This window comes from Mesoplodon densirostris, chromosome 1 (genome assembly GCF_025265405.1).
Source record: "Mesoplodon densirostris isolate mMesDen1 chromosome 1, mMesDen1 primary haplotype, whole genome shotgun sequence".
In the NCBI taxonomy this organism is placed as follows: Eukaryota; Metazoa; Chordata; class Mammalia; order Artiodactyla; family Ziphiidae; genus Mesoplodon; species Mesoplodon densirostris.
Window position 1 is genome coordinate 210,983,272 of NC_082661.1, and position 27,157 is coordinate 211,010,428.

Genomic DNA, 27,157 nt, shown 5'->3' on the forward strand with positions numbered 1-27,157 from the left:
ATAAAAAGTGCTAGGTCAGGAGTCTGAACAAAATGAAATAGACCTCTGCCACCATGGAGTTTACCAAGTTACCTTCAGGGGATACTCTAGAAGAGATCCTTGTGCTGAAAGATTGCAACTATGACATTTTATTCAATCAATGGCAGGACATTAAAAATTGCTTACATTAAATGCATATTGCTGAGTTCCCACTGAACACTTGTTTCTAATTTTTAACACATGGAAATGCTGCAGTACAATATACCACAGGCAATATATTGTAGAAATCACAACCATTTTCTTCTTATGTACCAACAAATATTTTGGAAGAGGGAAATGAGAGATAAATCTTGTTTTCAATCAAATCGAAAAGATTTGAATAGGTAAGTGTGTATATAATGTTGTCAAAGATTCTTCACATTAATTTTGCAAACAGCCAGGATTTGGCTGCTAAAAAATTTCGAGACATTCATTGACTCCTTTACATCAGTGTTCACAGGGTCATATAATAAATACTGGAAAGTCTGGATGCCAAATAAACACAGTTTGATTTTAAAGTGTTTAATGCACATACTTTATTTAAATGTTGCTTTGAACACTGAGATATGATTTTAGTATGCTTACAGTTACTCTTAATACATACTTTTAAAACAATGGTCAAAGCAGCAATTACATCAGCCCGCTACAGAAGTGCTATACACCCAATTAGTATTTTGGTAAATTATAAAACAAATGTACACAAGAGCACTTTAGCAGAAACTAATTTGGGAGACAGCAAACTGCTAAATTCTGTACAGGAATCCAGTGGAAAAAGAGTCATTCTTGGAGATGGAACAACGCCATGACTTCACAGCCTAGAACGTGCAATATGACCATCAGTGGACCATTTCAACCATCTAACAACCAAGGGGAGCTGCCAGAGAGTCAGGCGGTCTCATGCCAGATGCCAAAAGCAACAGGCAGGTCATCACAGTTTGGCTTCTAAAGACATGACTTTTTATTTCTGCTGAAGTCATCCAGATAAGTGAACATAATAAATGCAATAAAACGTAACCCAACCAGAATTTTATGTCACTTTGCACAGACGCAGGTGTGTGAACTGAAGTGCTAAAGGAAAATACAAATATATGTTTGTGTTTAAGGGTTCAATGCTAAACTTTAACCATCCCTTCCCCCGCCGCACCTTGAGGCATTTTCTTATTATAATATTACTGTGAAATTAAATCCTTGTCCATTCTTAGAAAGAAAACTAAATGTCCTGTCTGATACTGAAGACTTAGCATAGGCCTACTCATTCTCTGCCAAGATTTGTTTAAAAAGAATTAAATTAGAAAAAATAATTTCTATTTAAATTACATGCTAACAATTCTTCTAAGTAAGTAATTTCCCATCATAGAGTACTGAAATTCAAAACTGATCCTGCCAAAACTTTTTTTTTTTTCAGAAAAAGTGCATACAACTTTGACACACTTAACACAAGGGTCTGTAACAAATAAACGGTTGATGGAAAGCAGGACTGCATGTACACTTGAATATATAAGGTACTTAAGAATTTATACTTGTGAAAAATCACAATGATTTTTAGAATATTTTGCCAAATCAATGATGGCAAATAAAGTTAGGCAACACATTTTAGAAAGATGATTTATATACTACATATTAAATGAAAGGCAAACATAAATACAATTGATTTAAGTTTAATTACATTAGTATAATTTACACCATACCTATACCCACATGGTAATAGCCACATGGCAAATTCACAGTTATAACTGAAAAACTATTTAGAACAGTCCTTTTGTTCCACTACTATTTGCATAATTCCCAGTAATAGACTTAAAAGCATAATACATGTATGCTTATCTTTTATGGATTATAATAATCTATAAGTTATACTTCAACATTGTGGCTTGAAAAACAGACACTAGTGTGTTTTTACGCTTTAGTCAAAGCTGACTAGTTTCAGGTTTTAAAAACTTTCAGGTTGAGCAGAGCAAAATCCACTCCAGACCAAGGCCTACATGTCCTACAAATTCTTCTTTGTCACAGATGGCAATCCCCCCAATGCATCAGTGACTCTTAAACCTCTGAAGTCAACGACATCACTCCCACTCTTGTTTTTTAAAGTAAAAGAGAGGAATAGCAATGTGAAGAATTCAAAACAAAAATAAAACCTACATTTTTAGAAGGTCATCTTGTGCTTTAGAGTTTCTGTTTGCTTGTTAGTTTGGAAACTCTCCATACTCCTAAATGTAGCTTCCATGTTTATGTCCCAAGACCCTACTCAGAAAGAGGGAGAAAGTTTTCCAGGTTTCTTAGCCTACCTTTGGTTCCTCACTTCCCAGGCAATGAATAGGAGACCATATCCTTTCTTGTAATGTTTTTCTTTCTTTTACCAAACTTCCTTGAAAAAAAAAAAAACACCTTGAAATATTTCCATACCACTTTTTCCCAAAGGATAATTCCTGATTAATACAGGCAGGAAAACTCAAGATTTATTTTCTTCCATTCCCAAAAAGGTGAGATGTGAATATTGATGTTGTGCCCTCTTCCTTCTAATAAGCCTTGAGTAAAACTTAAAAAGTCAACCTGAAAACTAAGAGTTGAAGGTACATCAACTTTATCGTTTTGGTTTTTCTTTTGTTTCCACAGAACTCCACGTCATTCTTAACACTTCAGTATTTTTCTCACATCCTATTATTTTACATGCAAATTACAATATAGCAATGTAGCTTCAAATGCTGTTCTGTTCCTAGGTTTTTCCACATAAGTTACCCACCACAGAATATCTCCTACAGCCATTTTTCATCTATTTCCTTATCTCCCAGTAACCATTGGTTCTCCACTCTGAAACTTCCCTCAGTTTGTCAAGAATTCTTAGAGATAAACATATCAAGAATTGAAAGCTAACTGGTGAAGGAGCTATGCAGGATTGTTCCCTTTCATTTTCCATTAGTCTAAAATATACATATGTACATACATCTATCTACACATATAACAAATTTACACTGTCTGCAGAAATAAACTGCAGATGTAATTCCATACACACATTTAGAGATTCACATTTTAACAGCAAACTTACACACAGATATAAGGAAATATAGTTTTATACTCCTAAATTACATAGCAAGCTGGAATAGATAAGGCTTTTTTTTTTTAGATTTATTCTTTCTTAGGAGTCTTAGAAAAAGGAGACATAAACCTCAAGCTATGTCTGTAGCAGTTATCAGTCAATGTGGGATTATCTTTACTGACAAATTATCCGACTTGCTTACTCTATACAAAAAGCGATAATATAAACATGCTGTATACAAAACACAAAACATAGAATTCGAGATAACAAATGGAAACTTTATACAAAATACTTGATACTGTCAGTATGTAACTCTGTATAGCTTTGACCAAAGAACTCTTAGCCTGGACATTCTTTTCTGATATGAAGGAATAGACATAGCTATATAGCATTCTTACCTACAGAAAAACAGGAATGAATTGGCTGGGGGCAGGAGAGACCTGGTGACACAGTTGAAATACGTAAGTGCACTGTTGTACATATGTATACAGCTTAGCAGTGTCATGCTAGCTGAATTAATTTCTTTTGCATTGTTACATTCACCAGTAGGTGATCCAGAGTACAAAATATAGTAACAGAGAACTCAGTTTTCATACTTACTGCTTGGTACAGTTATTAAAAATAAACACTTGCAGATAACCATTGAGTAGCTGTCAAAATACTGACTAGTTTTGAAGAACTTGAAGGCAAGAACCTGGTCAAATGAATAAAGATCAGAAATGGTCAAAAGAAATTCATATAGAAATTTAACACTCAGCAAGTGTATCAAAACCATTTTTCATTTGCTCACTCAGAGACTCATTCACAATAGCTGAATTACACATATTTATACTGAGTATGTACAGTTAGTTGAACATAAATATGACAGGTATTTATGAAAAACTATGTAGATGGTTACTAAGTTTATAGTGCTTTGTGTACTGATCTAGTGAGTCCTAGGGTCACCTTGGTACAGTCGACTTTTTAAAATCTTATCAGTTTCTTGACACAATCAGTGAAGAACTGCACAGAAACTCCAAGTCCCAGCAAGTGATCAGTCCCATCGTCCACTGGAGGCAAAGCTTCTGCTGAATGAGAAGTTGATTTCAGAGGTCTTGTATTTTCCCCAAGCACCAAAAGGCACTACTACTGCAGTAGTGTTATCTTCAGTACCATACTGTATTGCCTGCAAGTTATGGCAGGAAGGAAGAGATGAACAATGGAAATCAGAGTCTGTACAGAAAGAAATGGCCTTTCCCTGGAAGGCCAGACTGGTTTACAACATAGTTACTAACACAATTATTTCACAGTGGTTTGTATCAATCGCATATAGGATAACTGATGTCCCAAACAACTATATTAACTATATGCCACTGTAGCAGTTTTGGCAATAAATACACCAGTGGACTAAGGTACAAAATACATAGCTCCTGAAGAAGAAAACACATGTAAAGCATTTAGCATAGGGACTAATGCAGGGTTAAGGATTCAGTGTTAGCTCTCACCTAGCAATTCTGCTCCTAGGAATTTAGCTTAAAGAAATAATAACCTAAGGAAGTGGATGTGTGTAAAGATATAAAACTGTAAGAAAGTTTATTACCGTCTATACAAAATAGAAAATTGGCATAAACTAAACTTCCTACAGTGGAATTATAAATCAATTTTAGGAACTAATGCAAATAGCAAATTATATAGTCAGCATTAATAAGTGCTTGGGATTACAGCAAATGTATTTCAAAAGACCTCAGAGCCTGGGACTTCCTGGGTTCGATCCCTGGTCCGGGAAGATCCCACATGCCATGGAGCAACTAAACCCATGTGCCACAACTATTGAGCCTGCGCTCTAGAGCCCGTGTGCCACAACTACTGAGCCTGCGCTCTAAAGCCCACGAGCCACAACTACTGAAGCCCGCGTGCCTAGAGCCCATGCTCCACAACAAGAGAAGCCTGCGCACCACAACGAGGAGTAGTCCCTGCTCGCCGCAACTAGAGAAAGCCCACGCACAGCAACAAAGACCCAATGCAGCCAAAAATAAATAAATAAATTTATTTATTTAAAAAAAAGAAAATACCTCAGAGCCTGAGGTCAAAACTCTGAAGAAAAAGATTGATAAAAAATATGTGATATAGGGGCTTCCCTGGTGGCACAGTGGTTGATAATCTGCCTGCCAATGCAGGGAACACAGGTTCGAGCCCTGGTCCGGGAAGATCCCACATGCCACAGAGCAACTAAGCCCGTGCACCACAACTACTGAGCCTGCGCTCTAGAGCCCGTGAGCCACAACTAGTGAGCCCACGAGCCACAACTACTGAGCCTGCTCTCTAGAGCCCACAAGCTACAACTACTGAAGCCCACACGCCTAGAGCCCATGCTCTGCAACAAAGAGAAGCCACCGCAATGAGAAGCCCACGCACCACAGCTAAGAGTAGCCCCTGCTCACCGCAACTGGAGAAAGCCTGCATGCAGCAATGAAGACCCAATGCAGCCAAAAATAAATAAATTAAATAAATAAAGTAAAAAAAAAAAAAAAAAAAAAGAGCTATCTATCCAAACAGAGTATTAACACATGGAAATTTTACATTTTTTTTTTACTGGCTATTATCCAGCTTCCAAATTTTAGCTCTGACTGGCACACCGACATACCACTCATCCATATACCTTTTTGTATTTGTTTGTTTTTACACACCCATTTTTCAAAACCAGAAATTGACTATGCTATAGTGTTTCTACATTGGATATTCATGTGGAGCCGTCTAGTTTAAAATGGTCCAGTGGCTGGATTCAGGAGCTCGGCTGTCTGGGTTTGAAGACCAGTTCTGTAACGTGACAATCTTGCCATCTTGAATAAGTTACTTAATGTCTCGGCCTCTGTGCCTCTGCTCTCGTCCTCTGTGAAGAAGGGATAATTCTAGCTCCAGCCTCAGAGGGTTATCGTGATGATTACATGAGTTAAATACATATGAATAGAAAAGTGCCTGACACACGGTGACATTAGTATTTGCTAATGTTATAATTTACCAGTGCTATTACTATCATTTCAAAATGTGTACAAAGCCAAAAAATAAACATAGCTCATTTCCTTGGCATATTAATTTTACTTAACTACTTGGAAGAATTGTAAAAAAATTTTTTAATTGGAAATATTATGGAGTCAAGTGTAAAATTCAATGTAATACTAAAGCTAAAACACAAGATTTCAAAGAAATCTCCAGTCAGTGGTGGCCCCTCCAGGCTGCACCGAAACCTGCACCTGGCTTTGGCCTCTCCTCCCCGCCCTGGGACTTCTCTAGCAGAAGCTCTGCTGTGTCACCTGTTCAGTAACTGCATGGGCTGCTTCATTGGGATCATGGCACTGATTGACGAAGTCACAAATCTCTTGACTGTTTACCATGAAGTTAATTCCATCTGTAGTGAGGACCAGGAAGCTGTCATCAGCATGATGTAGCTGCAATCAGAACCAAATGCACAGGATTAGAAACTAGACTCAGCCTTAGAATAATCTTCATAATTCAACAATTTTATCTGTTTTCTGAGTGGTCATCCGTGTTTCAGAGCTTGTAGGCAAACAGAGTGAAAATGGAAGGCCTGCATTTAGGGCAAAAATGGCAACGTTTAGCATCAATCACTGAGGACAAACCTAACGTTTACTTAGTAACACCATGAGGAAGAAGCCAGAGAGCTAAATGCTGACACGCAGCTTGATGTAATGGCTGAGAGCACTGTCTCTGGAGTCAGGCTCCCTGGGTGTGAAACCCACCTCTATTTTTCAACGGGGCAAACATAGGTAGATTGAAGTATATATGCTCCAGATTTGTTTTCTCTGCAAAATGGGGTAGGAGTAGCTATTTTGAACAGAGCCTGGCACATAGTAAACTGCTGTGTAAGTGTTTGTTAGACGAAATGAATATAAGTGGGATATCTGTAAGACATAAAATTGTTCAATAAATTAACAGTCATTTGCTGCCATTATTGGGAGCCTACACTATAATGTGCAGGTACTAGAGCAGGCTGGGGGTCGCACAGGTGAAGGGTCAGCTCACCACTGGGTGTATGCTGGGGGAAGTGTGGCGTAATGGGGGCAATGATTAGTAGCAAGCAGAAGATGTCACAAAAAGAGAGGTGGGACAATTATATAGCTTGGTGGAAAAAGGAAGTCAGGCTCAGCTTCCAAGGGAGAGTGATGCTGAATGATGAGGTGCAGGTGAGGAAGGGCCCCACAGTGATGCTTCCAGGCAAATTCCACAGCAGGGTGAAACAACGCCAACACTTCATCATACATTAGGCCAGGAAAATACTATCCTATTCTATCTGAAAAGTTTATCTGTCCTTCCATTAATAACTTCTGTTTAAAAGCCATTCTGGGGACTTCCCTTGTGGTGCAGTGGTTAAGAATCTGCCTTCCAGTGCAGGGGACGCGGGTTCAATCCCTGGTCGGGGAACTGAGATCCCGCATGCCGCAGGATGCGGCAACTAAGCCCGTGTGCCGCAACTACTGAGACCATGCTCTCTGGAGCCCGAGCGCCACAACTAGAGAGGAGCCCACACACCACGAGGAAGAGCCTGCGTGCCACAACGAAAAGACCCAATGCGCCACAAGTAAGACCCGACGCAGCCCAAAACCAATAAATAAATAAATATTTTTTTCAAAAACTAAGAATAAATGTCACTCTGGCTTCAATTAAGGCTTCCAAGAAAGCCTGCGGCTGGGGCTGGAGACAATCCTGCATTCCTTCCTTGCCCGTGTATCAAGGGTTTGCAAGTCCTTTCTTACCTTAATCCTCTTTGTTTCCGGTTCTGCTATCACACCACTGGTTTTAAGATCCAGATCTCCAAGACTCCTGGTCATCGCGAGTCTGCCATTCACGTGAGGCTGTCCCAAACTATTCCAAGCTATAAAACCGCCACATTTCTTAATCCTGGTCGAAAAAAAGTTAAAAGACTACGTTGTGATACCCAGAAAACCAAGGCTCCGTTAAACTTAAGCATGAAATCAGTTTAAAATGCAAGGTTTTATTTCTATCTTGAACTATATAAATACTATCCTTATAGAAAGATTGATGAGTGGAGGTGGTACCTTTCTTTTTCATCTTTTCTTTCTGGAGTATGGTCAATTGTCAGCTTCATGGGTTTTCCTTTTCTGCACAAAATAGCTCGGCTATCGCCAACACTGGCTACAACCAGTTCAATACCATCTCTCAAAAGGGCTACTGTTGCAGTAGTCCCAGAGGTCAAAAGGGTCGCTGCAGACACCATGAAAAAGAGTACAAGTCAGTGACAGTCCAATGATTGGATGTGGAATTTTTATTACAAGATAAAACTTAGGCATGTTAAACTAATGCTGAAATGTATCATTCTAATTTAACTAGAGCTATGCAAATAAAATGCAAATGAACTATGTAAGTAAGATCATGCAGAGAAAGAGGTATTTAATTCAGTAACAAGGCTCCATGCAAACAGAAAAGGTTGCTAACCTAATTTGGTAAAAAATGCATCACTGTCTCCAAGTGGCTTCTATTTATATACAGTAGGGTTCACTTGAATGGATCATTATTACCCCTTTGTGTGTACATCAGGTGTTGGGATTAAGAGTATTACATTTTAGATTGGCTAATATGGCAGGATGATTTAGGTCTACAGAGCCCATTCAGGCAAGCCAACTTTTCTAAAATCTATGCACTCAGCTTTTTTCTTCCATTTCTTACCCCTATCCTGTGAAATTATTATCAGTTAATAGGCTAAGCAAGATATGCCAAGTGCCTCACTGGCTCTTCAAGCACTATATTTTATATTCTTTCCTTCTACACCTGTTTTAATTTTACAAATGTTCACCCAAAAAAAAAAAAAAAAAAGAAATCCTAAAACGTTTAAAGGTTCACATTCGTTTCTCATCTTTGTCCTCCCCAGACATGAAACAAAGGTACAGCCATCATTATATTAGGAGTAAATCTGGAGGGCAGGGAATGAAATTCATTCTAGTTTCCCATAAACTAGGTATAGTTCACACTTGTCGTTCCATCGAACAATCAGTCTGTCCCCAGATGCAGGACAGTGCTGCCAAGTGCTCATCCTGTGGTCAAGCCCGGGGCCCAGAGCACCCCAAGAATATTAATGTCCTCTGACCAATAACAAAATTATACGTTGCTTGGCTGGAGGTCACCGCTATTTCCTCCATCCAATCCAAAGTGCATTTTTGCATCTTTCTTTGGTGTATTCTAAGTGTCTCCCTGAGTTCTTTACTACTTGTTAAAATGTTTGAGGGTGCATTGAGCCTTGTCAAAGTGAGAATACTGTGAAATTATGGGCTAAAAAGGAAAGCAAATTGAAAAAATTAAAAAAGATAGCATTTAAAGCAGGTATTATCTTCAGTAACATGGTTAATTCTTTAAAGCGTCTAAGTAAAATATTCAGGTGATCATCTAAAGATGATTTTGACTTCAAAGGCAGATTTAGGAAAAATGAAGTGCTATTGACTGACTGAGGCTCAGTCTTTCCCTTTTTTTTAAAGACAATTTTAAAAACAGCAGTAATGCTGATTTTCCAATAAGTATATTAAAATGCCTGCTTTAATCAGAAGAGGAAAATGGAAAAAAAAAAACATGAGTAAACCCTGCTTAATCTTCTATATCCGTGCCGAATTTACTTTATGGAGAAAGAGCATATATAGTTGCACTATCTTCCCATTTATCTCTTTTTGATTTTGGAACTGCTGTGCCAGAGTAGTATCATCTTGGCAAAACTAAAATATATTACATATCATAGTTGTACAAGACAAACGTTTTAGTGTATCAGTGATGTTTATATTACAAATGTCAACTTGTGAGTGTCCTAAAACATTATACAAGGGAAGCTTTACAGTTGAACCTCTGTAATCGTTTCAAATGATGAGAAGAGCCAGGCGAGAAAACACAGGCGTTTACTCAGATGCTACCTGTCCAGGGAGTTTAGTATTCTCCTTTGTTTAAACTGACAGGAGCAGCTTTTCTCTTTTTTTTTTTGGCTGCGCTACACAGCAGCACGTGGGATCTGAGTTCCCTGACCAGGGATCGAACTGGTGCCCCCTGTAGTGCAAGCTCGGAGTCTTAACCACCAGGGAAGTCCCAGGAGCAGCTTTTTCTTAAAAGTGTTTTTTAATTGGCTACGTCAAGAGTTAAAACCTCATAAATGAAAACTTCAAGTTTAGCTGCTTAGGATTATAATTCATGGCTCTGCCGTTTGGGAATTTAAAAGAGCTTGAGTTTTTAACCAACCCAACTTCACAGTTCCAAAATCCCAGGATTTATGGGAAAGTTTTCAAAACTGTTGATTCTGGTTTGCTAAGCATCTAAGAATATAAATATTAAATCAGCATGTATTTTCATTTAACATTTAACATGGAAGTAAAAATTCTCACTTTTTTCCCTAACAACAGAACTATAAAACTAAGACATCTTTCAATAAGTTCTTAACACTCACTGGACATTTTCTACTGCAAGTCATCTCAACTAATGGGACAAAGAGGATGTGGGAACCTTCCAGTAGTCCAGGCTAGGAACCGCTGGACTCCTTCACTTGGGACAAAATTAAGCAGATCTCTCTTTCCACTGAAGCCCAGCATATAGTGTCCACGGGCTCCAGGTCTAGAGCTGCTGACCAGGCACAGTTCTCTGCCACAAATAACACGCACAGAGGCAAATAGGAAATTCACCCAGGAATTGTGCTCAAACATTACAAACCTGCAACACAGGGGAGGGTAGAGAAAGAGCTGCAAAATAAGGGGAAGGGTTTTATTTTGGTGAAAATTTCACTAGCAAATTATATAATATTCCAGGAGATGCCAAATCAATGATTCCAAAACTCAGTTTGCCCAAGTTGATGGTATTTTGTAGTTGAGTCTGTTTTTCATCACAGAGCAACACTTCTTAGTTTTGTGGCTTCCCAAGGTAGGAAAACCTATATACAGATGTATGTGTACTGAGACACATTTTGTGGTGACACAGACACACATCTACATACTCATGCACACACACACACAGTCAGTCAGTCAGTCTTGAAGAGTAAATCAGTACCTTTATTGAGTTGAAAAAAATGCACTGTAAATTTGTTTGGTATCAATATCAGAACTGTCCCAGTTACAAAAGGGAAAAAAATTCATGGGAATTCATGGATAGAGCACTGAATAGTTCGTATCTGACAAGCATACCAGAGAGGATGTAAACTACAGTATACCACCAAATTACTGGGATTTAAATATAAATCAAGAAGGAATCAAAGCACCTCCTATACCAGATACAAGGAGTGACTTGTTAATGGTGCTAAATGCAGGGATTTTAGTATCTAGAAGGCATCTTTTAGTAGAAGATTAAATTAATTGTTTAAATAAAGGCTAGCAAGGCTCTTGAGCTCTAATGAATGTTTACAATTTTATGTAATTCATAAAATGGGAGTTTCTGCAGCTCTCTCTTTCCTCCAGTGTCGCAGGTCAATATATCAAAAGAAAAATGATCAAGATTTTGAATGGCAACATAAAGAGTAAAGCTGTACTTTTCAAAGTATAACCCCCCCAGTAATTATTCAACTGTGTAAAAAATAATATGTATAAACCAATACAGTTTCAATGTTTATCAAAAATGGGCATTCGAGACATGTGTGAATCATAAACACTACATCAGTAACAAGTTGAAGCAGTAACAGCACAATAAGGATATCTCTTCAATGCTGTCCCTGTTTTTTTGCTTTTGGCTGCCTCCAACATAAGAAGGGAAATCAAAAACATTGCATTTCTCACACTGGTTACTTTTTAGTTTAATTCTTCCATAAAGAGATCAAGTAACATGAAGAGCGTGGAAGTTTCCAATGAGACTCACAATGCTGCCACCAACGTCTCCCACTCTGAACGTCAGAGCAAGTCTTCTCTTTTTGATCCATTTGTCTCTTGGGGAGCTTTGTTGCTTTGAAATCTTAAGCAATCTAGAAACACTTCGAAGAGTTTATCGGATATATAGGATATCATCTAAGTTTTCTACCATCTGGTTTAAGTGACAATTTGTTCATTAAACAATAGACTAATGGGACATCATTTGAACTTACTGGCTGGTTTCATTAATTGTAAAAATACACATGACTGGTATAAAATGAATACAAAATATTCAAAGATGATGATGAAATCAGCTATTTGTAAATAAGGGTAAATTGAAAATGCATCTACAACAAATCAATAAAAATAGCCAGCCATTTCTTAAGGGCTCTTTCTTGATAAGTGGCATTCTGATTTTATTCTCCTCAAACTACCCCCATTTTAAACTGAAATAGTAAATATTTGAAATGCTAATGAGATAATTTGAAGTATTTTATGCAGATATTGGATGAAAGTCTTAAAAAGAAGAGAGTGTTTTATTTTCACTTTCTTTTGAGAAAGCTAATAGTATGACGTGGGGCACTCTTCTCTACCTGAAATTCCAGCCTTAGCGATTCATTCCTATGGTTTAACCGATCTCTTTTCAGCTTTCCTTACTCAAAACTCAAATCCCCCCTAGAAGTGATAACTCATTAAAATATATACATTATATTAATAATTCGGTTAAATCAGCTATAGGATAATCAAGGAATAAGTTATAATAACTTTGGTAAGAAAGAGTAGGCAGTGGAGATCAGTTTAGTCCAAATAATTATTGAGTACCTTCCAGACTCTCTACAGGGTGCTGAACCCTAGAGATTCAAAAATGAATAAGCCATGGCCCCTACCCTCAAGCTGAACACAGAAAGGGTTCAAGGAGGGAAAATGGAGCTAATGCTAAAAGAAAAGGTGAAAGAAATTGGAGAGGGCAAACTGCACTTAGTTCACAATTTTATTTAACTAGCATCGGTCCTACTCACAGCTATGCCAAAAAGAATATTATTCGCTCTTACAATACTGATACTGCTTCAGTTCTTACTAAAAACTAAAAAATGTTTTTTAATTTAAGTAATAACTTTGAAATCTGAAGTGGTACACTTTTTTTTTAAAATCCACATATTGAAAGGTTAAACAACGTACAGCATCCTATATTTAGTGGCTTTAATATATTTGATAAAATAGCCCCCAAATATCAAAAGGCAATTTTTGCCACCTTTGAAAGCCTTGGCAACTGATTAAGAATAAATTTAAAGTTGTTCTCAAAATACTTACTTAAAAAAAAACACACAGACTAATTGATCTATAAGAATACATCCAAAATAAGACTTAAGAACAACAATGTCATAACAGACCCTTTCTTCATTCTGTCATGCTCCATTATACTTGCAAGCAAATGGCCATCAAATGAAAAATAAATTTTAGAATATCTTATGAAAGGTCTGAGGTCATTAAGTCAAAGTATGTGACAGAGGAACTAAGTTAAATAAATAAATTTTCATTTCATTATTAGAAATGAAGTACATTTTTATGATTAATTTCTTTGCACAACTGAATTGATGTGAGAAAGGTATCTTTAGAAAGGTTCTTTTAAGGTAGGCAAGTTAAGTCAATTCTCTCCCTAAGTTCAAAATTCCCTTTAACTGTAATTTATTATTTAATAAATGAAAGGAGTACTCTCACATTTTATACCAAATCTATCACTGTTTTAAGCATCTTCGTCAAGTAGATCCTTTACAAAAGGGCTGACTGCACCCATGAAGGGTTAATGGTTTTTGATTGTTGGCCACATTCCCATGGTAAACTTGAACATTCCTTTCTGAAAACCTTGCCCAGTGAGCTCTACCTATTTACACAACAGCTGGGGCACACCACCTGCACTACAGCCGATAAACTTCGTGGTGTGATACACAGCCGACCTGCTTATGGATGAGATAAGAGCATACCAATCTTCAGAGTTATAAAAATACAACTATAAGAAAGTGTTTTTTTTTGTTTTTTTGTTTTTTTTTCGGTATGCGGGCCCCTCACTGTTGTGGCCTCCCCCGCTGCGGAGCACAGGCTCCGGACGCGCAGGCTCAGCGGCCATGGCTCACGGGCCCAGCCGCTCCGCGGCATATGGGATCCTCCCAGACCGGGGCACGAACCCGTATCCCCTGCATCGGCAGGCGGACTCTCAACCACTTGCGCCACCAGGGAGGCCCAAGAAAGTGTTTTGATGTCGTCTTCACTTTCGTATGTTTTACCCACGAGGAACCCGTACAGAATCCTATGCTAAAATCTACCGTCTCTCAACCCTTATTTTCACAAGGTGAGGGGCCAGCTGGAAGGCGGAAAAAGAGTCCAAAGGAAAGAAGAAGAGAAAATGGGCCTGAATAATCTACAAACGAGAAAATAAATCCCTGAACTGAACAAAGAGAGTGGACTCTAATGCTTTTCGGAGAAGTATGATGGTGGTAAGGTTCTCAAAAAAGAGGAGGAAAAACTTCTTAAAATGGAAAATAGAGCCATCCTAGAGTCATCCTCTCTAATACTCATCATTAAATACGCCCATGAGAGAGGCCACGGTGGGTGCCAGGAACATCTCAGCCCTAACTCTGCAGTTGACCTTTTACCTCTCTCTGAGTTTCACTTCCTTATCTGTGAAATAGCAAGAATTTCCAGCCCTAAGTACTCCAACTGAAAATTACAAAAATAACATTGCTGCGATACACTTTGACCTCCTTTAAACAAAAGGATGAACAAAACACAGATTAATGTTACTGCATGATTCATTTTCAAATCGGTTATGAGGTCTATATGCATACATTTAATGGCTGCTGCAGAAATTTTCGAGATTAACTTTATGAGCAACAAATTGGGGGGCCAGCTAACCAAAAAACATCAGCTACATTTTCCTGAAATGGTTTTGATAAATTTAGTCAAAATCAGAAACATTTTACTTTCAAAATGTAAGGTCATACAGTACACAAATTCTAAAATTCAGCTGACATGGCCTTGTGTTTAACAAATTAAAAAAATGTCAACTAGTTACCACAGGAAAGCTGCAAGATCAAGCTTTTTTAAGAAATGGAAGAAAAAATATCTTCCTTCTAATTTTACAGAGTAGTGCATATTAGCCATTGTCTTTTTCTGTTGAGGACCAATTAGCAGTTTTCTTCTGGTGTGGACATTTACTCTCTGGCTAGATTAGATTACCCTGTAGTGAATTTCAGTACTTGCTCCTCAGATTCCTCTAAAAAAAAAAACCCCAAAATAATAAACCCTCTCATAGTAGGGACCTCTTCCCCATAAAACAAGCAATCAAAGAGATTAAAAAATGTTTTTTAATCTTTTTAAAATTGAAATTCAATATCAGAACCATTTTGGAGCTCCAATTTCTAAAACAATCTCCAATATAGTTCATTTTAAAGTGGATTTATTTGGATTCCAAATAACATTTAAAGTGATTCTTCATTTTAAAAAAATCATTTTCAACATAAGCATCCTTACAAATAAACTTACATTAAAATCCCCACCCCTAAAGGGCTTAAAGTGTTTCCTTTTTCCCTGAAATGCCCCAGGACAGTAAGGAAAGAGATTGCTTTACTTACCAACAGCAGACAGGTGGGCGTGCCTTGCAAAGGCTTTATCTATTTCTAGAAAAGCCAAGGTCAACACAGTTTCCAAGTTCTCCTCCTTAGGAAGCAAATCCCTTCGTGGAGAGGAAAAAAGAGCCCCAAACAATCATTTGACAACAGGTTTCTAGCCTTCCTCTTGGTCCCTCCAGCTAGCAGAGTCATTCCATACAATGGACCTCTGTGGCTCGCCTTTCAGAGGCTTAAGATCCACATATTAACGAATCAAATTGAGAAAGAATCAGGCACAGAGATAAGCCTTTAAAAGCAGTAAAATAAAAGCCCAAGTCTCCATCCTTAAAAAATTAATCCTCACTATCACAACCCTGAGAAGTCAAGAGTTCCTTTATATTAAATTTAAGCCACTGAGTTCCTTTGTGGAATAAGGCAAAATATATATAAATCAACTGATGGACGGTATGAATAACTGCTTGGGAAGAAGAGTCACATGGTCATAACTGTCACATGTTCTCCCCCTCTTTTAATTCTAGCAGTAGCGTGACCCTCAAAAATACGTTAATAATAATTGCAGTAAATAAACTTTTTAAAGAGCTCCAAAGCACCCTCATTAAAAGCATTTTCCCTATCCTAATGCCAATCATCTAAAGCTATTTTCAACAAGTATTCCAAGCTACTCATACCACTTGAAAGAATAATTACCACTTATTGAAGCACTGTGTGCCCTGCACTGATAGGAGATTTCTCAGAGTACATGAGATCATGTACTTTATTATGTTAATTCACTTGAAATGATCACAAGTCAAGTGCTGCAGATTCTGGTCAATGCTCTCACCAAGGGAGTTGTTAAAACATACATATTTCTGAAGTGGTAATAATCATCTGTAATAACTGGCATGCTTGAGCAACTGCTTGTTCATAAAACAGTAGTGTGAAAGCACTTAAATAACTACCTTAACAGTGAAGGTTGGGACTTCCCTGGTGGTACAGTGGTTAAGAATCTGCCTGCCAACTCAGGGGACATGCGTTCGAGCCCTGGTCCGGGAAGATCCCACATGCCGCAGAGTAACTAAGCCCGTGTGCCACAACTACTGAGCCTGTGCTCTAGAGCCCACGAGCCACAACTACTGAGTCTGCGCTCTAGAGCCCACGAGCCACAACTACTGAAGCCCGCGCGCCTGGAGCCCGTGCTCCACAAGAGAAGCCACTGCAGTGAGAAGCCTGCGCACCGCAAGGAAGAGTAGCCCCTGCTCGCCGCAACTAGAGAAAGCCCGCGCACAGCAACGAAGACTCAACGCAGCCATACATAAACAAACAAACAAACAAACAAAAAACAGTGAATGTCTCGGCCAAAAGGTGAAAGTTTAAACAGGAAGCATAAGGCACACTGCCAAGAGTGAAAGCCATTGTATCATTTGTACGTACTGGATGCATTTCTCCATGTGGGTGTGACAGAAATCGGCCGCCGCCGGTCCGCCATGGCCATCATACACCGCAAAGTACAGGACTTCGTCTGTCAGCTGAGCAAAGCCAAACCGGTCTTCGTTCTCTTTTCGTTTGCCAATCTGCGAGGCGCAGCCCACGTTCGCCAAGCTGACTTTGGGAATCGGCTTGCCATACTTAATGCTGGGCGGCAGCAGAATCGGCTCATCGATGCGGTTATCCCAGATGCCAAAATTATCCCAGGTGGCTGGTCGTCCACTGCCATCAGGGTCAAACCGAGAACACCTGGTCTCTGAAGTGGAGCTGTGGCACGTGGGCGTCACCGACCTGTCGTCCTGCAGCAGGCGGGCGCCGAGCAGCGCTCTCCTCCTCACCTGGTTCCCAGCACTTCTAACCAAAGTAAGTAAGGCAGCTGTGGACATAACTCCAGAGGACTCAGGAATGAGGGAAAGGTCAGTGGAACAACAGTGGGCTGTCTTCCAGAGAAACGATGCAACTGAGTAGAAAGAAACAGAGAAAGAGAGAGAGAGAGAGACTCCATCAATAATTTCAAATATAACTGATATATCATTAGATAGCACCACGAATGAAGTCTGTAAAGAAGGTGGCACTTAACAGCCTACTTCTAAGAATAGTGGATCAAAAAGGAATTGATTTACCTACCCCATTCACAGGGTTTACATTCTATAAAAATTTGACAATGTGCACAGCTCACATAGAACAAGTGCTTCTCCAACTTTAACCTACAGTCACTTGGGGATCTTGCTAAAATGTGAACTCTGATTCCGTCTGTCAGGTGAGGCCTGAGAGGCCGTATTTCAAACCAGCTCCCTGGTCCCGCAAACAAGGTGCTGGTCGGGCAGGCCCACACTTTGAGTAGCGAGAATATAGAAAACAGGTGTAACTAAATAGTTTTCCCTTCATCAATGCACGCCATTGCTCTGAAGAAAAGGTGGGGAAAAATATTAACCATAACAAAGTCTCTTACGAGAGTTAGAAATTTAAAAAAACCAACTGGTTAATAGACTATTTATGATAGTTCTGTACTCAGTGCCCAAGTTTTAGCAAAGCTACAATCTAGGGCCTCAGTTCAGTTTAAGATTTCTCAACTTACTAAACTTTATTATTCTGGTTAATGTAAATTGGGTCGTGCAAACACGTGCCAGAGGCACAAGGATAAGCCAGCTCTCGTGTGTGTGATCTCAGGAACGGGGGGATCTGCACATGTGACAAGCAGCCCTGATTTATGAGCCACTGATCTATGCATTTACATTAACAGCTGCAGCTCATCCGAAAGCCGCCCCTGGGCGCTGGCAGGGGGAATTCCTACACCCCTGCAGGAAGGGCTGTGTTTCTGGCAGTTTGCCATACAAATAAGGTTCTAAGCAGAAATTGGTCTCCATAGTGTTTCGCCCTGTTACTTTATGAATTAAAAACCAACTGTAAAAAATAGCACAATGTTACGATTTGATAATGCCGGTGGAGGGTGTACAGGTGTTATATTATTCTCAACTGCACCTTTGAATTGTTTCACAATGTAAAAATGAATTTGAAAAAATGTATCTCCCCAAAAGGCACACATGAACACACACAAAAAGCCCAGCTTGAATTCATCTACAAGAAAATGCATTACAGATTTGAAACAATCATTTTCAAATAAGTTTTTGGAAATCAGTCTAGCTGTGTGTAGGAAGGACCATTACTCCTTTCAGTAAGTAAAGCAGTAGAAGGAAAGGATGAGGTTCCAAAGAACGCCCTTGGATACCTAAGCAATGGAAGACATCTGAGCCCTGCCTTCTCAGAATTTAGAATGAAGATGGCCTCCCAAACTATTAATGGGTCACAAAAGACTTAGGAGGCCTTTCCCTCTTGGCCTTTTAGCTAATATCATGTACTAAAGTCTGAAACTCACTTCTTTTATGACAATACTGGGGTCGGGGGAGACATAGCACCTCCGGTTATCAAAGGGAAACCACATCCCATTACCAAAAAAAGAGGTGTTTACTCCTTTGCTTCTGTTTGAAGGTTATATGTTATTCAAAACCAAAAACTGTGTCAAATAAAGGTAAACTTGTGGAGAACTTTCAAAGCATAATACAATCTAGCAAGTAAGAGAACTAAGTACTTATTCTTGATGGAGATAATTCACAAAGCAGCTTTATGTTATAGAAAAAAAATCTTTAAATATGTTTATTAGAAAACATTCACATTTGAAGAGGGCACCAGAAATTAGCAAAGTACTATTCTTTTGCCTTCAGTCCAAAGCATGTATACCATACTCAGCCTTGTGCTACTTTGTAGTGACACACCTACTTTAAGCAAGAGTTCTAGAATTCCAAACTAGGAAATATTAAGTTTTTCTGCAGCTCTTCTAGGATACCCTTTCTCTCTCTCTCTCTCTCTCTCTCTCTCTCTCTCTCTTCCAAAAGTAAAATAAATAAAATGAACAGAGCTGCACTCATATCAGGGAACATATATCCACTGGAAACATTATTTAAGAATGAAAACATGCAGCTTGAGCATTTCTTGAAGCCTGCATAAAGTAAATTCAGTCTTCAACCTGGCCTCCTTCCTCATTCCTTATCTATACAATCATCTCAGATAGTAAGCAGAATAGTCACAGGAAACTATTTACTTTAAGGCATACTATTGGCTATTGGGGTAGATGAAATGTAATGAAGATATACTGCCAGCTTACAAAACAAGGTAGCGTCACTTATGCAAGCAGGGGAGTGTCTAAAGAAGTGGTTCAGTCTCCTTTGCCTTATGCAATATAACTAAATCATTACTAATCTGAGGGAACAACTCAGAGAGGACCTGTGTCCCCAAGCTAAAAAACAACTTTGAATTAAACCTGCACATCAAGAAGTTTCCTTCAGAGCTTCAAACTACAAATCATTCATCATAGCCCACCCCCCCCCCATGCCCCTGGAAATGACGAGGCGCTGACTAGCAAGTGTAATTTATACTGTGGGGAAAAAACAAAAGCCTTAAAAAGAAAGTGTTCTTTATAACAAAAAGAGTAGAGAACAAAGTGACAAACACCTAAGAAATATTTTTATTATATGTCAGTTCAGCAATTAAAAATGGGCATGGGTTTGTCGTTCTGCAAACCAAAAATAGTTATTCAGGAACCCTTTATGTCAATCTCTCAATCGGAAATCAAGGCTAGCTTATTTTCATTTTAACATTTACATTCAGTCTTTGAAAGTCAAAGTAATCCAAAAGAGTCAAAGGGCAGAAGTAATTCTGCTTGAAAGACATTTGAAGACACAGAAATGTCAGAGGAAAAGTTAAATGAACCAAGAGCCCAAGAATACATTATGCTGCACATTATATTCTACTAGCAAAAATAAAATTTAAAAACTAGGCTCAGCAAGAAAATAAAGACAAATAACTTGATTGGAATCCTAGCTACATAGCAGGTTATTTATATAAGCAACCTAGCTATACTAATAGTCATAGAACATAAGGGGGGGAATGGACAGTCTTCCACCTAGGCCAAACTGTTTTCCAAATTCTTTTTAAATCCCCAATCAAAACAAAATGTATGGCTCATGATTTACTTTAATCACATGAATTTTTTAAAACGTGTGAGTGCAAGCCTGCATATATTCTACATACTGACAATAAATAAATGCTGAAAATACTTCCCATTTTCATCATTTTAACATTCATTTGTGTGAGCAGCCTCCATCTTCCTCCTCCTCAATGCTTTTGGTTAATCTCATACTTTAAAGTCCTGACACAGAACTCTGAGAGTTGAACAAAGTTGACCCCTGACTGAACAACGCTGACTAGCAGGGGGGATTCTCAGCAAAGAAGGTTAAATGAAATAAGTTGTGAGTCCACAAGAGTAGGCATAGAGATTCCACAGTAGAGCGCTGGTGAAAAGCCACATCCTGAGAGTAGGAAATCTCAGGTGAAAAGCTTCAGAAAGGGAAGGAGAAAAAAAAAAAAAAAAAAGGCATTTGGTTTCTAGTAAACTTTTGAAGTATACACTTTGTTTAAAAATAAAAGGGGGGGGGAGTGATGAAGAAAAGCCACATATACAGCTACAAGATTGCTATGCCTATTTTACATTTTCATCTTATTCCAATTTTATAATCCCGCAATGATTTAAACACCTTGGAGCTGTCCAAATGTACTTTTGGAAAAGGGAGGCGCTCCCAGTCTCTGGCAGCAGCGTGCACTTGGGATGTGAGTTAAACTGCTCTTGACTGTTGAAAGCAGGTAGAAAGTGCAGTTTATTGCTGTCATGTTAAGCACATGCCAAAATTGCTCAGGAGTTCTAGGGATCAGTACTACTGAAACTTGCTTAGACTTATACCTCTAGCAAAAATACTTAACGAAGTATTCACATTTGCCCATTATAAAGTGGCATTCAGGTATCTTTATATCAGTAACTTACACAGTGGAAACACCGAAAATTTTAATATTCTTAAAATAATTCTTTAACCACTCTAGAAAAAAAAAATCATCCCAATCGATTCAAATATTATGGAAACCTCCAGAATGTATTTCAGGAAATTTGGACTCCAATATCCTCTTTACCAGTACCCTGCTAGGAGGAAGGAAAGAAAATCTACTAGTCTACATGAGGGAGAAAACAAAAACAACAGAAACCTCCAATGACTCTTCTTAGGTTTAATGTGAACATATATGTATTTAGATGTGTGAATAGAGAAAAGAACATGGGAGCAATGAAAAGTATTCATCATTCTAATTCCATAAATATCTTGTAAAACATTTCAGTTAATGTGGATACAGACCATATTCCAAACCTTCATTTAAGAATTTTCCAGAACAACTGAGTATAAAGTGTGTATTTTAGCCTTTTTCATTTCCTCTAGAGCACCTCATACAACGTTGAGATCTACACATTAAATTTTCAGTAAATTTTTTTTAAAAAAGAAGAAGAATTTTCCTTTACGTTCTATCACCAGCACCTCTCCCACTCTTCCTCTTCTCTAAGATTCCAGTCAAGGGAAGTAGGTGCCTGTGTTGGTGACCAACAGAAACGGACTAAGGTTTCAAGAAAAAAATCCTGAAAAATTATAACTGAGACTTTTTTCCCCCTAGACTACGACACTATTGCTGTCTTTCAAGACCATCATAACCTGTCACCTTAGCTGCCCAATTCTGAAAGCACCGACCACCTCCTTCTTTCCTCCGCACTGGCGGAGTGTGCAAGGACCGGAGAGGCCTTGCTGCACATTTCCAGTCTGAAGCTCAGAAAGGCCGGTGGAGCTTTAGAGAATCCAAATTCCCTGGCTGTTGCCACCCGGAGTCTCGCCTTTGTCAGCTCCTGGGAAATCTCTAATCTACAGACAGCGGCTGCGAAAGAAGACGTCAGCAGCCACAAGGCCTTGAGATTATAGTGCGCTCTTGGCAAAGCAAGACCCACGTCCTCAGATCGACCCCAGCAGGGCTCTGCATCCTTCTCTCTTCCGATCCCCTGAAAAGCTCACCCTTGGACAGTTCGGGATCCTGGGCTTGGCTCGCTGGCCGGGACAGCTGAGCGACCCAGGACGATATACCGCAGCAAGCGCAGCCTCCCGCCGGCGCGGCGCGCGGCACTGCGGCCAGCTGGGTTCCCTCGCGCACCTTCCGCCGCCCAGACCCCGCCTTCCAACCACAGTCTCCGCGGACAGATTCCAGCCACCGCCACGTCTCCCTCGGCCCGGCCGCAGCTGCAGCGGCGACAAGGCGCTGACCCCCGCAGCATCATCGCGTCCGGGGGGTTGGGGCTAGGCGACTCGGGGCCTCGCTAAAGGGAAGCGAGGGCGGGTGGCCCCTGCTTCCCGTCCATCGACCCTTCCATGATCCCCTCCCGCCTTCCAGCCCGGCCCACCACCCTCGCTCGGCAGGAGCCTCCAGCTTGCAATCGAGTTCAGGCCGAGCGCGAAGGCTCCGCAGAAAATGCCGGCAGCCGGTGGCTCAGCCAAGGTGGGCCCCGCCCGGACATGCTGCTCCAGACCTCGAAAAGAAAGCAAGCTGTGCACAGAGAACCCAGGCACTGACCTCCGGGCTCGGACTGAAGGGGCTGGGGAACTAAACAGATATTTCCCCTCCCCTCCCCTCCCTGGGGAACCCTCCTCCGTTTACCCTCCATTCCGCGGACCGGGAGCAGTGGGCTGTGCCCCCACCCGTAAGTATCATAAACGGTTAAATAAATGAAGTACACTCTCCAGGCTCTTACCTCGTGATGGCAATGTCCCTGGAAAAAATTTAATTAGCTAACGGAGGGCGGGAGAGGGGTTTTCTGTAAATAAGACTGCCTTCTCCGATGTTTCCAGTCTCTGGAGCAAGCAGTTAGAACAGCCACTGGTTCAACTGCTGGAAATTCTCGAGAATTTTTCTCGGGCAGCTGCCAGATGGAGAGGGGAAAGTCTGTTCCCGCTGACTGATGGCAGCTCCGACCAATCCTCGCTCAGCAACGAGGCGCGCCCGCCTCCCGGGCTCTCGGTCGCAGCCAATCACAGGTTCTGACGGGACCGAGCCTCCCCGCAAGGGCAGTTGGACTTGGCTGACTTTCAGCAGCTCACCTCAGAGCGACGTCGACTTGGGCCAGTGGTGGCTCGCGGGAATGTCAGCCCTTCCGAAGGCCGTGGCGCTCTGGCCAATGAGGGAGCGCCTCGGCGGTGGGTGAGGTCGAGAAATTTGGTACCTCGCCAGGGGGTTGAGGAGAGGCGGTGTGTCGTGTGTCGCTTGGGGCAGTGGAGCGGTAGTGACAACTAGGAAAGCCAGAACGGAATGCCAACACTTTGCCTGGGCGGAGGTAATGAAAGGCATCTGGTTTCATTGCTATTCTTTGAAAAACTCACAGTGCATCGTTCTTCGTGATTGAACAGGCATCTCGTGATCCCTTGAGATTGTGTGGGGGGGTTTTTCACTTTTTATTTGTTTGTTTGTTTGTTTGTTTGTTTATTGGGGGGTTGGGCTGCACCGCGTGGCATGCGAGCTCTTAGTTCCCCCACCAGGGATGGAACCCCTGCCCCCTGCAGTGGAAGCACGGAGTCCTAATCAGTGGACAGCCAGGAGACTCCCCTTGAGAATGTTGATTCATTTGTTCCACAAGTATTTCTGTGTGTTTAGGGAGGACCTTTTGTGTGCCAGGCACTGGAGATAAATCTTGACACAAATAGACATGATAGATGCCTTCATAAAGCTCCCAGTCTAAAGAGGAGGAAGAGGGAGAAGACAAAGAGGTAAACAAGCAAATAACATAATAACAAATCATGTCAAGGAAGGAAATAAACAGATGTGGATACAGAGGATAATAGGAGGTTGAGGTTAGCTAGAGAGGGTTGTTCTATAAGAACTTTATAACGTTTAAACAAAGAGTGAGAAGATCAGTCAGCCACGGAACCTGGAAAGTGATGATTGTTCTGGGCAGAGGGGACAGCAGAGCAAATGTCCTGAGGTGGGACAGCTTGACATTTTGGAAGAACAGAAAGGCCACTGTGGGTCTAGTTTAGAGGGAGGGAGAGAGCAGCATGACAGAAGGAGATGAGGTAGACAGAGGCCAGAGGATGTAGCCAAGACTTGGAATTTGCTTTACGTTTTAAATATAATGAGACTCTATTGAGGCATTTTATGCAAAGGAGAAAAAGGATCTGGTTTAGACTTTAAACTGCTTTGGTTAATGTGTAGGTGAATAGGTAGAACAGGTTATTGGGAGACTGGTTAGGAGACTAAATCAGAGGAACTCCAAGGTGGGAGATGACCTGTTTTCAACTATGGTGATATCACTGGAGGTAGAGAAACGCAGAGATTTTAAAGATAAATTATTAGCTTGTTTTGACATATTAGGTATCCCGGTCCCCAGACAACTGTTCTGAAACCAGTTCATTGAGCATTCTGTTTAGAGAGTGATTCAATTTTCATGGGCTTCCTGGAATTTTCTGTTCTTTAATCATTTTATTGAAGCTATATATATATATATATATATATATAGATATATATATATAGATACATATATACACACACACACACACACACACACATATATACATGCATATCTGAACCATCAGACAAGGCAGTCTTATTTACAGAAAGCCCTCTCCCACCCTGTTATGTGTGTGTGTCTCTCTCTATATAAGTGCATATGTCCCAAGTGTATACAGCTCAGTGAATTTTCACAATCTGAACACACCTGTGTATCCACCACCCAGATCAAGAAACAGAACATTATAAACACCCAGGGACTCCATCATACTGCCTTCCAGTCATTGCCTATCAACCTGAGAAATTTTAAGTTTGGAAGTCTAAAACACTTGTAATTATGTATGGCATTTGACCTTCTTTTTAAGCAGTTGCAAACTGCATGTCCAGGATTTGAGAACATTATGACTTTGCTACATCCTTTGATTATAATAGACTGTAATTCACAGGTGTATGATAAACAAGGTCAGTTAGGCTGACCTGAAGAATATGCATATGTTTGGTGCTAATACAGCCCTTGGACTTATATTTGAAAACCATACCATTCCACATCCTACCACAGTTAATTAGGAATAAAGCCAGCAGTTTACTTCTTTAGAATTATTTATTTCTGCTTTTTGCATCTCTGAAGCATGGCTAAATGTAGTACAAATGTACATATACTCAACATGCGGGATCACTGCATAATGTCCAAAAGAATCAAGTGGATGCCACACTCCATACTTCATTAAGTTGAGCTCCTTTTTATTTCACTTTATATTTTAAAGACTTGAACTATTTGACAGTAGTCACTATCGGGAAATTATACTCAAGATGGGTCACAAGGCTGTGGGTGGATAGGTCGCAGGAGGCCCTTATAAAATATAAAGTGAGGACATAAACCGTTTGAGATTTAGGCTAATGAACCACTGGACTGGAACTGTTACAAGATGAATTGAGGCGTATTACACATTTTAAGAGTTTGAGCCAAAACTGATTGGAATTGTTCAGCACCAAACCGGAAGTGGTTAAGAGTGCAGCTAGAGGCAAGATTTTATAGAGAAGGTGTGAAAGCCAAGCAGGAAGATGATTTGATTGGCTACAGGTTAAACAGTTACCTTATTTGTGGAAGTCTCTTTGGCTTTGTGGTTGGTTGTCCTTAGGTTTTCATTTCTTAACCTCAGGGCACTACAGATTTAGGTTTTGGTTTGTTTACTTAAGCTACTGGGGCGTTAAAGCCACCTCAGTCTAAGGGCCTCCTTGTTTAATTAATTTAACACTACCCATTTTCCTGATTAGTTGCTAATGCTCCTGGGAGCCAAATACTGTGTAATAATGAATTGATAATTTTATTAATATTCACTAATGAATAACCAATTTTTTTTCTTGTTAAAACATTAGAGATGGTATTTTTGTATAGTCAATGAAGGGTACCAGAATATGCGACCCCCAAAATACTCCTCTTTGGATTATTTTGAGCTAAAGGCAACTGAGGACCAGGAGATGCAGAAAAAGCTCTTCACCTCCCCCTGCCTAAAAATAGAGTATAAATTTCCCCTTTAGTAAAGGAAATTTACATTTATAAAGGAAATTTCCATCTTTCATGGTGGCTCCTGGAAGTACCAGAAAGAGGACTACTCGCAGAGATAACTGTTATCTCCTGAGAGACTCCTTTCTACATAACAAGACAACCCTTATATAATACATGTTTCCTCCCCTTGCATTCCTGTAACTTGCCTCCCCTACTCCGAAGCCCCTTTTCCTTGTTTAGCCTAAAATAGTATATAAACCTCAATCATCTGGTCTCCTAGAGTCTCATTTCTTTATGAAATTTCCATTCATACTTACAGGATTAAAACTGTTTTTTCTCTTATTTATTAGTCTTTTGTCAATTTAATTTCCAGGATCCCAGCCAGAGAACCTAAGATGGTAAAAGGAAACATTTTTTCTTTTCCTTCATTAGAATCAGCAGTTCTTCAGGTAAGACTCTGGACACTACTTCTGGCCTCATGCCTAAAGTGTGAGATATTAGGGTGTATTTTTCCACAGTTCAGTGGTTTTCTATCTAGAATTGCTAGCCCAGATGTCCCTTCTGTGTGTCACCAGAATAATTGCCAAAACCCTGACACAATTTTTACATCTTGTCTTTGAACCCTATTAAAACTTGTAGCAGTGATTTTATTTTAGAATATAATTGTTGCTTCTTTCCCACAAATATGGAATAAATGAGCTTCATCCAGTACCAGTGTTACAGAGATCTGAATTATCTTTTCCATTTCCACCTCTGACTTTTCTATTTGGCCCTATTCAAG

The 27,157-nt window shown here is 39.9% G+C and overlaps 1 protein-coding gene and 1 long non-coding RNA gene across 4 annotated transcripts in view; one reads left to right on the forward strand and one right to left on the reverse strand.

Annotated features, from left to right (window-relative positions):
• PPM1K (protein phosphatase, Mg2+/Mn2+ dependent 1K) overlaps positions 1-23,270 on the reverse strand; it is a 449,751-nt gene extending 426,481 nt beyond the window's left edge. The window contains exons 1-7 of one of the 3 annotated variants that reach the window (XR_009533973.1): positions 23,122-23,270; positions 16,902-17,415; positions 15,495-15,595; positions 8,107-8,272; positions 7,804-7,948; positions 6,343-6,477; positions 2,086-4,217 (exon numbers count right to left, since the gene is read on the reverse strand). Coding sequence is in view for 2 of the 3 variants with exons in the window: in XM_060114983.1 (XP_059970966.1) it covers positions 4,086-4,217; positions 6,343-6,477; positions 7,804-7,948; positions 8,107-8,272; positions 15,495-15,595; positions 16,902-17,341 (1,119 nt within the window). In the remaining variant the exon portion in view is untranslated. Of the gene's footprint in view, positions 1-552; positions 4,218-6,342; positions 6,478-7,803; positions 7,949-8,106; positions 8,273-15,494; positions 15,596-16,901; positions 17,416-22,390; positions 22,488-23,121 lie in introns of those variants that run through there. The other 2 variants (XM_060114983.1, XM_060114995.1) reach the window with 2 other exon arrangements.
• A 347-nt stretch (positions 23,271-23,617) lies between these two features.
• LOC132500124 (uncharacterized) overlaps positions 23,618-27,157 on the forward strand; it is a 75,174-nt gene continuing 71,634 nt past the window's right edge. Inside the window, exons 1-2 of the long non-coding RNA XR_009533974.1 lie at positions 23,618-23,700; positions 26,750-26,825. This is a non-coding gene — a long non-coding RNA (uncharacterized LOC132500124). The remainder of the gene's footprint in view (positions 23,701-26,749; positions 26,826-27,157) is intronic.